The sequence below is a fragment of the Hakea prostrata genome, chromosome 1 (genome assembly GCF_041222555.1).
Source record: "Hakea prostrata isolate BN-2017 chromosome 1, UWA_Hpros_2, whole genome shotgun sequence".
NCBI classification, from domain to species: domain Eukaryota; kingdom Viridiplantae; phylum Streptophyta; class Magnoliopsida; order Proteales; family Proteaceae; genus Hakea; species Hakea prostrata.
The window spans coordinates 74,535,417-74,551,839 of NC_142600.1; the positions used below are offsets into that span (position 1 = coordinate 74,535,417).

Consider the following 16,423-nt stretch of genomic DNA (forward strand, 5'->3'; position numbering starts at 1 on the left):
CAAATCCCACCTTGACCATCTGTTTTGTTTTATAAATATCATGGGAGGAGATTCCCTGTCCAGGGCCCAGTAATGGAAACATATATTGAAGTATCAATAGATAAGATTTCTATGTTTTACTGAAGATATAATGATCATTTCGTGTAGACTTATATCTATACAGAACTGTATTTATAGATAAGTTTTGGTCTTAAACATAAAATTCAATCAAGAAAAGTGTGATTTATGGGAGTGATTATAATTGAGTGGAGAATGAAGTGTGGAACTCCTACCTTGCACGTCTACTCTTTCCCCTGATGGAGGAACCATGAGACACCCATTAAAGGTTCCATTTCAAATTCTAGATATTGGTGGTGCCTCTACTTGTTCCTTTGCCTCTTCAGCTTCACCTCCCATCTTTTTCATTTCTACTTTTGTGTTGCATAATAATGCCGTGTCTTCCCTTCCTTTTTTTTATTTACTTTATCTGTAAATGAGGAATTTGCACATTGCCTATTTATATTGATACCTTACGTGTTATATGAATAACGGAGAGCGATATTTTGATTGTCCATGTGATTGAGGACTACATCAAATTTTGTTGGTAATTTTCACAAGGGTTGTCTCCTTCCATCCTTATCCTTAGGGTTCCTCCAGTGTGTTAACCAAAATACTCTCATGGTAGATTGGTAAGATCCATACTTCTCGGTGAAAAGGTCATGGATTCAACCTTGCGGACGACAAAGCTCCCTTTGAGGATGTAATCGAGCGCAAGCTCAGATGAACTTGAACACTAAGAAAAAAGAAAAAACTGGATTTTAACTCTAAAAGTCTGTCATTTACCCCCTTTTTCTGGTACTTGTTTCAAGTCATTTTTCAGTAAGTGCACCCACATGTTGCTTGCTCAGTCACTTATGACAACTTCATAAATCATCTGCAATTGTTCTCATTAATTTTTCTAAACTAAGAAATTTTGATTTGTGATTTTTTGCAGTTTGATCAGATCCATCAGAGACTCCAGTACACAAAATTCTTCACCACTTCAATGAAAAGGAAGGAACACTAGGGGAGGGGGAGAGAGGATATTTGAGAAGGGTTGGGTGCTGAAGATCTTCCTGTCAAGCTTAGCTGGTAAGATTGCAACTGCTAAGTCCTAATGTCCCAAAGCAGTAAATAGAGAGGCCCAGTTTCCTCTATGCCTTCATGATTACCAGCAACCACCTTAGTGCTGCTTCTTTAAACACATTGGCCACAGTGCCACCTTTAATTTCCTTTTCTTCTCTCTTTCTCTCTTCCCCCTCTCCTGCTCTTCTTCTATTGCTTCTCTACTGTATCCTCCACTTCTTGTGCCCTACCCCTACATGACACCCATTACCCTCACTACTGTATCATCCACTCTTTTTCCTCCTCAATTCTCAATAAGTTAAAACAAAGATGAAAATGACCCATTTGCTTTGCTTTCTTTGCTCTCCTTTCCATTTTGTAAACAGGTAAAGGAGATTATCAGGGCCCAAAAACACTCACCTGAGCTATGATGGGATTCTCCAGAGCCCAATAATCACTTTCTTCTAGAATTTGCAATAACTAATTGTGATAATTAATGGTCTGGAAAAGACAGATAACCATCTATTTCTTGTTTGCTGGTTTGTCTAACTGAAATTGAGGGTAGAGTTATAACATATAAGTTTCTCTTTGGCATGATAAATGTAACCATGCAAGAAAATGGAGCCTTAGGTTTGGTTTGCTATTAATAGGTAAAATCATGAATAAATCGTTGTTCAAATCAATTTATATAATTCTATTGAAAATTCACAAATATATTAAGCAAAAGCAAATACAAGAGTAGATATAGATGCTAATAATATGAATTGAGTTGCAATCAAAATAGCCCAATAAATTGCAAAGATGAGATTTGAATAGAAGGGGATGAAAAAGGCTATTATAGAATCCAAGGAATCATTTCTAAATTTGGTAAATTGATTCTTCAAATCCATGGGAATCCAAAGCGAAAGGGCCCAACCAAAAACACTATAGCAAACGTGTCCAAAAATTTTCTCTACAGTTGAGATTAATAATGCACAGTGGATGACTATATACCGAATTAAAACTTCGTGGGTGGATGTGCTTCTAAAACAATGGTGACAACTTCATAAATAGAGTAATAACCTCCACATGTAAGCCCCAATCTTCGTAATTAATTTGAAATTACCAAAAAAAAAATCTAAAATCCCAAAAATAACTATTGTATCCCTTCTCATTTAAGGTAGGGGTAAGGAGCCACCGAGAACCTTTTGGACCCATTCATCTTCTTCTTCTGTTTTTCAAGTAAAATTATGTCATTTCATCAAATCTAACAAGAAGAGGAAGTAGCACATTTTTTTTTTGTTTTTTTCCTGATAAAGAAATTGACACCTACATGAAGTAAACTAGTGAGTACATGGAATGAAGAAAGTCATAAAATGGAGATCATACGTACAACAAAGGCACTTCAAGGATAGTGTGAAAAATAACTTCTTTATTTATATATTTTTTTTGTTTAAGTTACATGTTAATTATATGGTTCATATGACCCACAAGTAGAGTACATAATCTAAATTCTTATCTTGTCAACACTTAATAGTGGACAAGATATTAGAATTCGGATTCTCTACCTACCAACTGGTGTACGTCTATGATCCCCTCACATCTCCCCACTTATTAGTAAAGGGTCCTACCTCTAAATTCTGACAGGAAAAATCTGAGGTGAGTCTCCCAATGAGCCTTATCTTAATGTGTAATAAAGAAGTGTAAGAGCAGCATAGACATTTATCGAGTCACGATATTACCACGTCAAAGTTTTAGTTTGAAGGCCTTAGAATTATGCAATAGTCTCTAATTCCTAAACTTGGAATATCCGAATGGTTGGACCCATCAAAAGGACAGACCGGCCCAATCCACCCAACTACATTTGTTACAAATTCAAAATTGCAAATAGAGAGTCTTTTGCTTTGTTGGAACAACTTAGATAATTCTAATGGTTTCAATATTCACCTCGAACTGGTTGTATTGGTTAAACCAAAAGAAAATCCTTACGGGGCTTTTATAGATGGGTTAAACATTGAATCAATTAGATAAATCAAAATCGGATGATGAGTTATAACCCTAGAGAAAGTAGTAACACTACAAGTAGGCACGCAAGTTTGATTCTAATTAGGGGTGTAAATGGATAACCGAAATTCGCTTCCGAATTCACATCCGTATCCGTTTAGGGGTATCCGAATCCGTCCGACATACTCCTTTCTTACCGATTATTATCCGTCCGATAAAATTATCCGATTAAATTACTTATTTAAATTTATTATTCTTATTTTTATAAATTTTACCTATGATATGTAACTATTTTTCTAGATTTTCTACTAAAATAATTACCAAAGTTGTTAAATTCTTAAATTTCAAACCTAACCCTCACAAATAAAAAGGTAAAGATGAAAATAGATAGTCGAAAACTTATATTCAATCTATATTCATATCCATTTAGAAGAATCTACTTAAGAAAATAACTATCCGATTATCATCCGAATCTGACAGAATCCGTTCGAAAACCAATAGGATATTATCCGAATCCGTCCGAATATAATAAGATGCGAATATGAATATACCACTATCCGATCCGAATCCGATTCGTTTACACCCCTAATTCTAATGGCTCAAATTTGCCTTAGCTCACCTCAAGTTTTGGCTGTAAAGAGCAAGTCAGGGCAAGCCCAAGATAACCCTGATTAGGGTCAAAGTTATAGTTGAGTGTTTAGCTAGGGTACCCCAAACCTATTACCTGGTTTTTCAATGTTTTATTACTTTTTGCAAGTAGGGGTGTCAATCTTGAGCCTAGACCAGATAAACCGACCCCAACTGGTCTGGCAAAAAACTAGACCACACTGAACCGACTATTAAATGAGTCGATCTAGAAACTAGACCTGTCATGTAATTAGATTGATTGTACAATTGTACCCCCCAAAACAATAAAAATGTCATAGAAGGTATAACCTTGTTAGACCAATAGGCCGGCCGAGACCGACCGACCCGATCAAACCAATTGACACCCCTAGATTTTGAAAAAACTGACGCAGCCCGGTCCTCCACTTATATAGTTATACATGTACGAGTGAAAGTGCAAAAACTATTCCATTCTAGGTTATTGGGTTTCAAGGGTGTTTTAGTCATTTCGATTTTCCCGCTCTTCACGAAGGCGTGAACGTAACGGCGAGACAGTGACGGAAAACAGTCACACGTTTCGCGCTCTATAAAAGAAAACGGAACCCAAGAACGGGCTCAAAGAATTAAAAGTAGAGATCGGGGATGAAAAACAATAAAAAGCGGTTTATGGAAAACCAGAAATGGTTTTTTCGTTTGATTCATTTAGTTGCAGCTGGTGAGTTCCAAAGGGATCGCATTGATCCAATTCTCTAGCAGCAGTGAATGATGCAGCAAAGACTATTAGGGTTTCAGTTCTGTATCAGTTCAGCTAAGTGTCATTAGATCATGTGATCCCTTCGGAATTCTCCATCTGTGGCTTTTAACAATTTGAATCACAGATTTCAAGCTGCGCTTCTACAAAGATATGCTTTTAGTCTTCATATCTTACAGCGGTTTTGCTTCTACCGGAGGTAGGTGTTAACTTCCAAGTACGTTTTTAAGGTAGTTTAATTCTTTTCTCAATATTAAGGTTAAGGATCAGAGTTTGTTTTTCTTGTTTTCTGAGTGATCTTTTTCTGTACATGTTCTTATTCTTTCTTTCGGCCAACGATGAAAAGGGGAAAAAGGAAATAAAAGAACAATAATAAAAAATAAAAAATAAAAAAAGAAGAAGAGATGAATTCTTTTGCGATGGTCGTGGTCGTTAAATGGATTTTGGTGTTATTTTATGTGTCTTAAACGTCGAATTCTGGAACTTTAAGAATCTTTTGCCCGGTAACTAGGTGGATGAACAGATAGTATAGAAAGAGGATGGCAAGTCTTCGAAGACTGGATCATGGGTCATTATTATTTTATTTTTTTATTCTTTATTTTTTTGGGATGAATAATGATGAGTCTCTTCATCACTTCTGTAGAAAACTTTCTGTGTTATTAATATACTTGTAGATAAAATTTGATCCTTCTTACTTACTTGACATTTTCGAGCTTCTTCTCAGTTTCTGTGGAGACTGATTAACGAAGAAACCCTATCTAATTCTTCACATTTTGAATGCAATATGATACCTGGTAGAGGATCCAGTGTAAGTAAGTAGTTCTGTGTTTTCTTATTTGAATTTGCATTGTAGGGCCTTAAGATGAGCAATTTAATTTGATTTGGATTACACATTAAATTTTGCAGGACTGATGCTTTTTTGTTTGATATGTAGCCCAACTGTTTGTTATTGTGACACTGTACTACTGTAGCCTTTCCCAGCTGGTGGCCAATTTGGGTCCTCAAAGGACCAGTTGGTGTCTGGCTCCTTGATCTCTTTGGCTGTTGTTTCATGTCGGTACTGGAACCAGTTCTCAGTTTTTTTATTTGATATAGCCTCCAATATTGCAGACAGGTGTGCAGGGTTTGTCCAATTCAGTTCCACCATTACTGCTCTTTGAGTTGTTATGAAGTTAGTCCTCCTAGTTCTAATATGTTCAGGTTACAGAAAAACCCAAAATTTTATGAGCTTCATTCATGGATGGATGAATAAATTTTGTAAAGCCATCTAACTTAATTTCATTCAGTTGTAGCTTCTCCTGAAGATCAGGTTTCAGGTGGCTAAAGCTGAAGCTAAGATTGTTGGCTTCTGAGACTTGGTTGTTGTTTGATTTCAGGTAACTGTGATTCATGGAGAAGGTGAAGGATCCCAAGTTTGGTAAGCACAGCATACATGAAACATGGAACATACACCGAAAGACGGTACCGTTACTTGGCAAATATGTGGTGCATATTTTCTCATCCTTGTTTGCTTTCCGTTCATGGGTTTACTTCCAATCTTGAACATCCAATCAATTGGGCGTAACTGTCAATAGTGACATCTGAGCCGACTTGAAACGTTGATTACAGAAACCAGTTACTACTTCTGCAACTTCTTCATTATGAGTGATCCTTGATTTCTCTTCTTGATATCGTCAAGAATACTGAGCTTAATTAGATCCTGAAAATGACACAGATCTTATCGTGATTATCATTTATTTTCTCTAGTGGTGATCCAGCTAGCTGATGAAGGCTTCAATATTTGATGTCACGTTTGGACAATCTTAAACGTAAATGAGAAAGAAACCAAACACTTGGTTGGTTGGACAATTAATATCAACAAATAGAACAGTTTGGTATGTTTTAATGAAAATGGCTGGAATGAGTGAATTATTGAGGAAACCAATTTCATGGTTTATTCATCTTTCACTCTCAATGTCTCCAATTTCATTCTATAAGGCCAGGGAAAGCATTTCCTTTCATGATCCATCTCATGTGAATTGAGTAAAAATAGAACCTGTTATATGGGTCTCTTTATTAGCCCATTTGGACCAGACCCAACAGTTGGGAACCAAGGATATGATGTATGATGTGTATTGTGTTAGTAACTAACTTAGGATTCTTAATTTTTTCTTCTTTATCTGTGAAGTTTGGGACTGGCCAATTTGGAGGAGAGATCTAAGAAATGAAGTTCTGAGATACTTAACCAGAAAATGATTAAAGTCATTAAACCTCTTTGGTGCAATCATAAGCTTTCTATGCTCCATAGATGTATGGGTTTGACCCTTTTTTCTGTTGTGAGAGAGAAAGACTCATATGGCCCAAAGTTTTGGCAATCATGAGAACCCAATATACTCCACCAACTTAAAGTTCTAAAAAGTGAAAAAGAACATCGTAAAGAGGAGGGAAGATTGAACAGTAAAGCAGTTCATAGAAGTTTCTCATCACGGGTTTGGAGCTTGGTTTCTCTGCTCTGTTTTTCTAGTTCTCTTTTAAGTTATAAATTTTCTTATCTTATGTTGTCCGTGTTAAGTAAGAGAGTGAAATATTACTGGCATTGGTGTCTATGTTGTACATGTCAGAGAGTGAAAACTTTTGAGGATTTGGGGTACATCTTCTATTTGGCTACTATCTTTTATGAATGACTTCTAAGCTATAAAATTCAATAACCTAGATGACATTTCCATTTCTTCTTTTCGGCAGAAGAGCATATTTCAGACAATATGGAGTGGGATTCCATCTCCATCAGAGAAGGCTTGAGTGACCTTTAACCAACAGGACCACCCTAAACACCCCTCTCTGGAATATACTCAAAGATGGAATTTCTTAAATTTGTCTTCCACTGTTTGGGTTTAGTTTAAAATATATACCATAAAAAAGAAATATGAAAAGGGGTCCCCATTCTCTGTGAGGGGACATGTCCATGCCTTTTATTTTTAGAAATAATTTAAATCACTCCCACTGGCTATATTGTCTTGCTTAGTGAAAAATGTAAAATTTCTAACAAGAATGTGACAGTTAGAATGGTATAGGCATAAACTAATGTCCCTTATGCAAGATTGTGGAACCATTTCTATTAAGAGAAGATTGATTATTGATGTGGTAGAGTCAGGAGTAGGACCACTTAGATGCCTTCCAAAGTCATAGCTAAGGGTGGCTATATTGGTTGGGCTGTCCTCTTCTTCCTCTAGTGATAGGGCTCTTCCTTTTCCAAAGCATAGTAGGGTGGGGATCTTCACGTGTTGGTGTCTCTATGTCTCTAGTGTCAATTGATGGACACAACGGGAAAAGTATATCACCGTTGGTATGGGAAATCCATTTGGGTAAGGAGGAGAGACGGTCCACTAGGACATGTTGCGTTGTTCTCCGAAAACAAAGTATGGGGGGAATAAAGGAAAAGAAAGGGCAATGAGGGTGGGGTGATATGAGTTGTAGGTTGGTTTACACAATTTGCATTTGAGCAAATTGCACTGACACTCCAAAATGGAGGCCGTAAAGCACTGGCATCCCACTTTATGTTTGAAAAAAGACACTCTAAAATTGGTTTTTAATTGAACACATTAGTCTAATTTGTCACTGAAAAATCATTAAATCACAGTTTATTTTCTTTTAATTCCAAAATATCCCTTTCAAAATATGAAGGAAAAAATAAATAAATAAACAGTGATTTAACAATTTTTAGTGACAAACTTTACTAATGTATTCAATGAAAATCTAATTTTAGGGTGTCTATGTTTTTCAAACATAAAATGGAATGACATTCCCATAATTTTGGGTGCCCAATTTGCTCTTTACGTTTGGATGAAACCCTAGTGCTCAATGGTTCACTTGCCCTTTTGATTATACTCCACCAACAAATCCTTCACTGGAGCAATGGTTGGAAGGCTTGAGGAAAATAAAGGTGGGATCTAAAGAGGAGACATACAAGTTCTATAGTTTGTGTATCTTCATATGTTGGCACATACGGCTGGCTAGGAACAACGTGCTTTTTAGAAAGGAAAACAAAAACCCTATGGAAGTGGCAGAAGATGTAGCAAATAAGGTTGTACAAGCCCATGATAAATTTTGGAGAGCCAAAAAGCCCAATCAAACCAATGGACTTATTTGTCTCAGCATCAAAGCATGGCCCCCATTAGAAACTTGGACCCGCTCCAACAATTCCCAAGTTGGAAGCATCCTCCAATTGGTTGGTTCAAAGTAAACTGTGACACTAGCTTCAAAGAAAGTGGACCAAATATGGGCCTCGGGCTAATCATTAGAGATTCACAAAGGCGAGTGAGATTAGCAACATCAGAGCCCAGTTGCTTTCAATTAGCAGCAGTTGGGGAGGCTCTTGCAATCAGACAGGCGATCCTATATGCTTTGGGAGAAGGCTTTGAAAAGGTCATCATCAAATCAGATTGCAAAGAAGTGCTGGGCTACATTCAAAATGTAGGTCCAATTAGAAGAGACTTAGTGCCATCATTGCAAATATCAAACATCTTACTCCCTATTTTGAACTATATAATTTTAACTTTATTCCTAGGCAGGTAAATTATGTTGCTGACCACCTAACTAGGAAGGCCCAGTCTCTGGCGGTGGCGATTGTTTGGCCTACTTCCACTCCTTGGTTTGTAGATTTGATCTCTACGGCTTCGATTTTGCCGTCTATTGAATGAAGATGTTTTTCTACCCAAAAAAAAACCCTAGTGCTCAAAGCTTTTTAGGTCTTCTATTCTATGATTTTTGTGATGTCGGTTGACTTGGAAAGGATCATTAAAAGCATGTAGGATCTTGATCTTGGAAAATATCTCTTTCACTTTCCCCTTTAAATTGGAAGTGTTGGGGTTCTTGTGCAAGGGTGAGAGTTTGTTTTTTATTTAATTTATAGAATCTAAGTTATTTCATTGTTTTGAGAAGATATCCTAATAGTGTATTCATCTTCTTCACTTATGAACTAACTACTTATGGCAGAGGAAGTTTGAATTCTCTAAAGGGCCTGTTTGGTTACATGAATTCAGAGATTTCAAATCTCTCTGATTCATGAATCTGATAATTATACCTGTTTGGTTGTAAAAATCTCTAGATTCATGAAATCTAGAGATTCACCTTTTTACACTAAAAACGTGAATCTGTAGATTTATGGGTAAGGGGTGAAATCCAGAGATTTCAAAAAAGCTATACATTTGCACATTCAAAAAAATCACGTCGATCAAATAGCTTTTAAGGATGAATCCACATATTTCATTCCACAACCAAACATTTAATTTTATAAATTATGACTTCATAGATTTGAAATCTCTAGATATTGTTTACCCAAAAAAAATCTCTAGATATTTGAAATCTCCAGACTCATGTAACCAAACCAACATGGGGAGGAAAATTTTCAACGCACATAATTAGATTCATGAACACGTTCAATCTAAAAGCAAACTCATCTTTTGACTGAAGGAGAGAGAACATCTAGATTCCTACATTTTTGGAATTTTTTGAAAAAATATAATTATGCTTTTAAATTGAACACTGTTTATAAATTTAACCATGTAAATTGAAAATTTTATTCTCTATGTTAGTAGAAGATTTAGACTCAAACTTGAGAGAAATGCTCCACGTGCCCTAAGATGGCCCCTAATTGTAGGAGTTCAATTGCCCATCCGGAAAGGGTCTAACCCACGACCTCTCTACTGAGAAATATGAATATTAGTATATTGCCATTCAACCAACCCTACATTGGCCTATCTTGTTTTCAATTTGGTTAATTGTTTGTTCTTCACTTCTTCTTGCGTCCCATTGATGATCAAGGTGGATAAAAGTCAGAGATCCAATATGGGCTTTTCCCTTTACCCAAAAATATGGGCTTCACCATAATGGGCTGGGGCCGCTGGGCCACAGGCCCACAGAAATATAAGGCTTTGTGGACTTTATTATGTTGACCCCACAACCCTTGATGAAGCCCAACCCATTTTATAATCAAACTGGGTTCGGATTGGTTCCCTTTACTTAGGCCCGGCCCAAAATCTAAACACAAACCGGCGATAATGGTGGCGCCGATACCGGACACCGGATTTCCTCCGCACCTGACGGCGGAAACGTCAAAGCAAACCTAAATTATTTGTGAACGTTCGGTAACAGACACCTGCAACACAGAAAGTGATCGATGAAAGAATGGGGTTCGAAGATGAACAAGTTAAAATAGAGGTGTTGCGTGTCTGAAAGTACGAAAGATCTTGACTGTGTTTAATTCAACACGTTTCTGTGATGGGTTTGATCAACTTGGAGTTTTCAAATCTCTTCGTGTAACACGCTCCAAACCAGTCAACATTGCGTGCCTAAAATTGGGTAGGGACCTTAACCGTGAATGACGGGCTAGAGAGACTAAGAGAAAGGAGCAGCAGCAGCGAAGACCAAAAAAAACTTGGTTGGTGTTCATTCAAAGATCAAAGCCGTTGGAACTCACGATTTGTGACTTAGACCTCAGGAAATTCGAAGAAATAGAGCGAGTGTTAAGAACAGAATTAAGCCTTAAAAGACGCGACCGCGACTGTGGGAGCTAGCTTTGACTCTAAGGACCAAAGAACGAAGAAAATTAGTTAATACAAGTCAACAGATCTCTCAAGTAGTTAGAGATTCTTTCTTACTTTTCTCCATGAATGTGGGGTAGTCATGTATTCTCATTTCTTCTCACCATCCACAAGTCTTCCTTGGTTTCTCAGGCTCCCAGCCCAGAAGGGACCCTATAAGTAGCATTACCCATCTCATGGATCTTCATTCCAACCCAAACCACTCTTTCTCCTTACTCCCTATATCAATTGCATAGCTTTCCATTCACTTAATTAAACCTGTACGTAATTCCAGCTGATATGGCTTCTCTCTTTTACTTGAAGGCCTTGGCTTGCATGGCTCTTGCACTCATGATTATCACTGTGCAAGGCACACTAGGTATGTATTATGTGCTTATGTGCTTCTATATATGTGCATGCCTTTTGCAAATTTAAATCCTCTCTATCCAAGCTTCTCGTTCGACCATTGAATGCACGATGGGTGGACGGGAAGGATGGCAACTTTTGGATGGAGAGAGGCTTGGACAAAAAGGATCTTCAGATAACTAAGCTTTGATACGATGTTGTTGCAGGAGAAGGAACCATCAATTGTGATCAACTCGAGAAGGACAAGTGTGCCTTTGCAATATCATCAGCAGGGAAAAGATGTGTTCTTGAGAAGAGCGTGAAGAGGAGTGGAGAGGAGGTTTACAGTTGCAAAACATCCGAGATTGAGGCAGATAATATGAGCAACTTGATCGAAACAGACCAGTGCATCGAGGCCTGTGGTGTCGACCGCAATTCGTTGGGAATTTCCTCTGATGCCCTACTAGAGTCTCGCTTCACCCAAAAGCTCTGCTCGTCTAGCTGCTACAATAGCTGCCTTAACATTGTTGACCTCTTCTTCAATCTTGCCGCTGGTGAAGGTATGCCTATGAAATCTATCTTTGAGACATTAGATTAGACCAGCCTTGTATGAAATAGGTTAAAGGGTCTTATTCAACCTGTTTCATTAGCTTCTCAACTTTTGGCGCTCTGGTCAAGTACCAAAGAAAGCAATAGCCGAATATATTGATGTTGCGTTCATAGTAACCTATATTTAATTTCTGCAATATGTTGAATGCAGGAGTTTTTCTTCCCAAACTATGTGAAGGACAAGGTGCAAATGCGAGAAGAGCATTGTCTGAGATGCGAAGCGCTGGTTTGGTTGCAGCAGCTCCAAATTCCAATGACATGAAAATCGTTGCTGCACCAGCTATGGCTCCCAAGTAAACTTATAGAGACATTATCCTTGGATGGATTTGATATATAATACGTAGAATTCATCATGGTCTTGATGAGCGTTGCATCTTTGGTTCTTCTGTGTAAGATCGAATATCTATTGTTCTCGAGATTGGTTGGGTAGTGTTTTCATACAAAACGATGAATTGTTGTAGAAAGCTAGCATATATATATATGGTGTGCTAGACATCATCTATATTTATATAAATAATTTCTTATTCAAATCAAATTGTTGAGTTGGTTTGACCATGAGAAACACCCATGATCTCCTCGGCACACAGCTTTCCAGATCTCCAAAATTCATGAGGAGCTTAACATTTATATGAGAATTAATGAGCTAAATCACAACTTGTAAGCAGCAAGTCTTGTTTACTTCTAATAATTCAATAAACCGCAGTGACAGCTTATTAGCTCCATACAATTCGATCTCTTGACTTTCACTCTCAGTGCTCGATCTTGTTCAAGAAATCCTCGAAGCCAGAAGTTGTTTTTCATTAATGCAAGGGACTAGGATCGTCCCTACGTATTTTCTCTCTATAAGCTCTATAAAGAAATTAGAGTTCAATAAGGGATTATTAAGCCAAGATTGAACATTGAAGGGGCCAAAAAATGAGTCCAGATCACCTTTCTGTTGGACGAGTACTAGCGCTTTTCACCACACATTATGTGAGAAAGTAGGGAAGAAATTGTGAAAAAAATTGTATGAGAAAAAATTAGTCTATTAATTCTATATGGGAAAAACGGATTCACATTCTCTATAATTCTTTTCCCTACAATTTCTTGTAATTCCCTCATACAATCGTGCCATATGGCATTTAAGTAATTCAAAAGTTATCCAATTTAAACTAAATTTAAATTTTATTTAAACGCACCCATAAATTTGAATTTTATTTAAACTCCAGTTTGTTAGGTAACCTTTGGATTACTTAAATGCCACATGACACAATCATATGAGGGAATTACAGGAAATTGCAGAGGATGTGGATCTATGGGAAAGCGGTCAATTTTCATAAATTAAGTTAAAAAAACAAAATTCAATGATGATGATTAGATTTGATAAAATTAATGACTGAAATTCTAAATTTAAAACTCTAACCCCATTTATTCAAAACTCCGACTTTATCACTAACCAGGACCATGAAACTTATGTTATCAGGAACACAGAGATGACGACGAGCAGGAAGAAGTGATGAAGATATCATAAAGGAAATCAGAGATTGGTTACCAGGAAGACGAATGGATGAAACGAATTTCCTCTCTTCGAGCAAGATCCTTCCTTTCCGTGGCTTACACAAGAAGTAACGTTTTACAAATCACAAGAACATCAACGTTACCACCGGCACTGAACCGGTTGAGGAGTTTTACGTGTCGGTTACGCCACCATGAGAAAACTGAAATGGCATTTATACCCCCACCTCGTTTAAGTAATCATAATTCCAGCATGAGCTCAATGATTGGTTCTCTTGTTGCTCTGAAATTCCAAACGCATCAAAGACAAGGTTGGTCCGAGTCAATCCAACCGATCGAACCCATAGGCTCAGTCTAAGTGATTCTTCATCAGAAATTCTCAATCCTGATCCTCCCTCTATGGTCACGATATCTTAATCTAAAACCGGTTGTACAAAGGTTTTGACACGTACACAGCACGAAACGTGTCCACGTAGAAACCATAGTCGGTTTCATGGTCCTGGTTAGTGATAAAGTCGGAGTTTTGAATTTTTTTAGGAAAGTACTGATGCAAGCTACAGCTGCAAGTCAGTGATTCAACATTAACGTGTCCACCTCCCAGCTCGTTGATTAAGACTAAGTAGGAAATTAAGTTTTTGTTTCTCAGTTGTTTAATTTATTCAGGAAGTGTAATCGATATCAAACTCTAACCCCAACTCATAAACCGCTCCATGCATGATTGCATCCAACTCAAATTCAAATTGGATACAATTATCTTATCTTTTTTGAAATCCTTATACAATAATCTTTATAAATACAATTAAATCCCAACCAACCAAGAGTACTGTGAGGTGTGAGAAAATCTTGTCAAAATCGATCGATCTAGTTCCTTACGGTCGTCGTCCATTAAGAAAAACTCGATCAAACTCGATCGATCGAGGAGGAGCGATAAATGGAAGAATCAGAAATCTCTTCGTCGTCTTCGTCGTCAGAACTGCCAACAGAAGTAACGGAAGAGATCCTTTCGAGACTACCAGTGAAGTCCTTGATGCGATTCAGGTGTGTATCCAAACCATGGAAAATTTTATTTAGCGATGCTAGTTTCATTGTTAAGCACATGGAGCGATCAACTGAGAAAAACCCATACGACCCAACTCACATTCTTGAGGAAAAACTCGGTTCCCTCTACTCCTCAAAGATTGAATCTTGTTTCAGCACTACTACTACTACTAGTACAACTAGTACTGATCAGAAGATGAAAGGAGAATTAGGAGAAGAACAACAGTTACTCGTCAAGAAATTGGGATTCGAATGTATTATGTTGGAAGCTTCATGCGATGGCTTGGTTTGCTTAAGCTTTACAACGCCATGCAGCACGTATGGCTGGAGCGAAGGGTTACTCAATCCAGCAACCAGGGAATTCCTTTTACTTCCACAACATAAGGAAGGATCCGATAACCAATACCTCAACCCATATTACGGGTTGGGCCTTGATCCGATAACCAAGGAATATAAAGTGGTGAGGATTACTTACATTGACGATGCAGCATCGGTAACTGTATATACAGTTAGTGATGACTCTCATGAGTGGAGACACATTTGTCGTCCTTTTCCTTATGAGATTAGGGTTCCAGGTCATAAAGCATCCATTTGTGTGGATGGATTTGTTCATTGGCTGGCCTTTAGAAGAACAGGTGAAGATCATGAAGATGATGGCATGGGCCCTTATGTAATAGTGTATTTCGATTTACACGAAGAAGTGTTCCAAGAGATGTCGCGGTTGCCTTTCTATCAGCCAGATATGTTTCTTTGCCTTGGGTATTTTGGAGGGTGCCTCACTGTATCTACTAGTTTCCCAATAGAAGGGGATTCGATCGAGTTATGGGTAATGAAAGAGTATGGAGTGAGGGAATCCTGGACCAAAGTTTTTAAGATGAAATCTTGTTTGCCTGAAACCATAAAACTGTACTTTGTATATTTTAGAGGGTTTTTTAAGGATGGTCAGGAAATTTTGTTGATGGCTGCTGCATCGATGGCTGCTGCATCACAGCTTACAGAGCCTTTTTTGTACAATCCAGAGAGTCAAAAGATGACAAAAATGAAGAGTAGTCGACCTTATCGTTGCGACGATAGACATTCCCATGTCTATTCCTTTGCTACTTTTGTAGAGACACTAGTTTCTTTAAGATCGAAAGGGAAAAAGAAGCGAAAAAGAAGCCAGGGGGAACCGACCCCAACAAATTAAAAGGTACGCAAAATTCATCCATGTAAGTGAATCTATAGCTTAAATGTAAAGAGGGATATGATTTATCGACAACAGTTTTGGAACTTGAAGCTGTCAGGGACGGCTTGATTTTATGATACTTTTTGGGTATTTTAAATATGAGGAATAACTCAGATTGTTTCCCAGCGATTTTAGCTTTAAGAGGTTTTTAGTCTTCCTTTGATTGGAATTGTAATAGCTTAGTCTCAGAGGTTATTAGGTTTTGCTCAGTTTTCAATTATGTTTTGTTTTGCTATGTTGTTAAGAGCTCCAATCTCTTTGCTGATTTTCTAGCCAAAGGAGCTCGGTGTTTGGCTCTTTCTAGATCTTGGTGGCATATTCCAACAATGTTCATGATTAATTCTTCTTTGTTAACGTCCAGGTTCCTGCCTTGAACAATTTTATATAATGAAGTTTACTCCTTTTTTTTACCAAAAAAAAAGTGAATCTACAATTAGTTTTACAGGCTAACCCAAACATATGAACCGAACTTAATTGAACCGGTTTTTCTTTTCATTTCAATCCCTTTCGTCTTCGGTAACCACCACCATCGCTGGCGTGATTTCCTTGGCATCCTCCTGCTATGGGTGTAAATGGATAACCGAAATCCATTTCCGAATTTGCATCCACATCCGTTTAGGGGTATCCGAATCCGTCCGATTATTAATAGGATGCGGATATGGTATACCCCTTTCTTACCGAATATTATCCGTCCGATACAATTATCCGATTAAATGAATTATTTAGATTTAC

The 16,423-nt window shown here is 37.6% G+C and overlaps 2 protein-coding genes across 2 annotated transcripts; both read left to right on the forward strand.

Moving 5' to 3' along the window:
* Positions 1–11,188: 11,188 nt before the first annotated feature.
* On the forward strand, positions 11,189–12,271 carry LOC149030022 (uncharacterized). The gene is made up of 3 exons (XM_089152110.1): positions 11,189–11,359; positions 11,553–11,885; positions 12,086–12,271. The coding sequence occupies exons 1-3, from the start codon at positions 11,281–11,283 to the stop codon at positions 12,229–12,231; spliced, it is 558 nt and encodes a 185-aa protein (XP_089008236.1). The 5' UTR covers positions 11,189–11,280; the 3' UTR covers positions 12,232–12,271.
* Positions 12,272–14,359: 2,088 nt separating this feature from the next.
* On the forward strand, positions 14,360–15,652 carry LOC149030023 (F-box/kelch-repeat protein At3g23880-like). Its single transcript, XM_089144338.1, has one exon. The coding sequence runs from the start codon at positions 14,360–14,362 to the stop codon at positions 15,650–15,652; it is 1,293 nt and encodes a 430-aa protein (XP_089000464.1).
* The last annotated feature ends 771 nt before the right edge of the window (positions 15,653–16,423 follow it).

Coding starts and splice junctions, on each gene's coding strand:
- LOC149030022 (XM_089152110.1), top strand. CDS start 11,281: ATGGCTTCTCTCTTTTACTTGAAGGCCTTGGCTTGCATGGCTCTTGCA. Junction 11,360..11,552: donor CACTGTGCAAGGCACACTAG/GTATGTATTATG, acceptor ATGTTGTTGCAG/GAGAAGGAACCATCAATTGT. Junction 11,886..12,085: donor CAATCTTGCCGCTGGTGAAG/GTATGCCTATGA, acceptor TGTTGAATGCAG/GAGTTTTTCTTCCCAAACTA.
- LOC149030023 (XM_089144338.1), top strand. CDS start 14,360: ATGGAAGAATCAGAAATCTCTTCGTCGTCTTCGTCGTCAGAACTGCCA.